General features: G+C 43.8%; 1 protein-coding gene across 1 annotated transcript; it reads right to left on the bottom strand.

The window, feature by feature from the left end:
• Positions 1 to 600: 600 nt before the first annotated feature.
• On the bottom strand, positions 601 to 1,678 carry Tsp_13513 (conserved hypothetical protein; the record flags this gene model as incomplete). The annotated part of the gene is made up of 5 exons (XM_003367472.1): positions 601 to 679; positions 701 to 879; positions 930 to 1,040; positions 1,072 to 1,231; positions 1,494 to 1,678. Coding segments are annotated over 5 exons (714 nt in total), but the record flags the coding sequence as incomplete, so codon positions are not given.
• Positions 1,679 to 1,750: the final 72 nt, after the last annotated feature.

The following is a 1,750-nucleotide window of genomic DNA, read 5'->3' on the forward strand; positions in this document are numbered from 1 at the left end:
AAGATGCGCTTGCTGTTATTACTTGCCCCCAGGAACGGGATGACGTCAATTACTTTGCGTTGCATAAGAATCCGTGCGCTCCGGGCACAGCTATGTTGAGGAAGCTCCATGTCTCTATGCAACTTCACCGGGTCAGTCACCCTTTTCAACCAGTGGATATGAATGTAGTGATACTGATGGACGAGACGCCTTACGGCAATCACTACATCCTGTGTGATTTATCACAATTCAAGCGATTTATTCTTGATGTTGCCGGTGGCGTTTTCATTGCTGATCACGCAGGCGCGCATGGAAGCTACGGCACTGATTAATGGTATTTTTTGCCGCTATGAATCACCGGAGACTCTATACTCATATCAGGGTCAGAGCATATCAGAGTGTGTGCTCATAAAGGTGGTTTGCCAGCTGTTCGTGGTGACCATAACCCGGGTTTCATCATACCGCCGGTTTGATTTAGACCGGTCCCACTTTTCTCTTATAGGTCGTTTACCGCGCTATTTTATTGGGCCGTCAGGTCGTTGTCATACTGGTTTTCTTTGTCTAATTGCTCATTGATTCAAATCTTTCCCTTGTGATTACCTGTAATATTTTTTATTTCAGTTAGTTCACTGTGCAAAATGCACCACCATTCATTAAGCTGAGTAATGGCTTATAGTCTGCTCTGATTTCGACAGGGTGTCTAGAAACGCAATTGTAGAACTTTTTTAGTCTGACGATGTTTTTTATAGCTTCCCGGTCGATCTGGGCGTATTGACATTCAGCTGCTGCTAGTGTTCGCGAATGGAATGCAACTGGCGCTTCTCCACCACATGATACATTTTGGGCCAGAACGCACCAGACCCCGTGTGCTGAAGCATCACATGTAAGAATCAATGACAACTGATTATCATACTAGATTAAAAGAGTGTCTGAAGTGATAAGCATTTTACTTTTTGAAACGCTTTTTCTTGTTTGTGGGTCCATTTCCACGGCGAACCCTTGGCAGCAGGTAATGCAACGGCTTTCCTGCTTTGTTTCTTCCTGTGCAACAGCATTGTTTGCTAGAAAATCATATTGAAAATTCAACAAAACCAAGATGACAACATCGAATAGTCCAGGGGTAGCCAAAGTGGTAGATATCGACCCTATGGGGTCGATGGGAATATCTAAGAGTTCGATAAAGGCATAGGGGTCGAATGTGGTGGAGGGGGGTGGATGAACTCCGGGATCAAATATGAACTTTGAAATCCCACTTGGAAATTTATTTCGAAGTTATTTGAGGAAAACTATTTTGTAACAATAATTTACGATTTTCTGAACTGTCAAGGGACACCATAAAAAAGAACAAAACAGAGGAACAGATTGAATCCGGAAATGCGTGGTTCACGCCGTAAACTCACTTATCTCCAGTCAAATATCAATACCCTTGCTGCCACTCATCAAACACATCCTTCTCATTAACGATGTCAAAGGCAATTGTAAGGCGGCACTAAATCAGCTCCGGCGTTAAATACATTAAAGCTGCAAGGAACTGCTCCAGCGTACGTCTACCGTTGGTGTATTCACCCGTATATTGTGCAACCCGTCGTTGCTTTAGAGCATAAATCCTGTTTACCCGTCTTAAGTCACCAACGGTCACGTTTCCTGATAGCACAGGTTGAATCAGGGTGTCTATAACACCCTGTTCCGCTATCAGGAGCTCAAGCAGTTCATAAAACCCGTTATGACTTTTAGCCGCTTTTCTGTTGAGCCGATTATGCCAACCTTCCAA

The sequence above is a fragment of the Trichinella spiralis genome, assembly GCF_000181795.1.
Source record: "Trichinella spiralis strain ISS 195 chromosome Unknown Scfld4217, whole genome shotgun sequence".
Taxonomy (NCBI): Eukaryota; Metazoa; Nematoda; class Enoplea; order Trichinellida; family Trichinellidae; genus Trichinella; species Trichinella spiralis.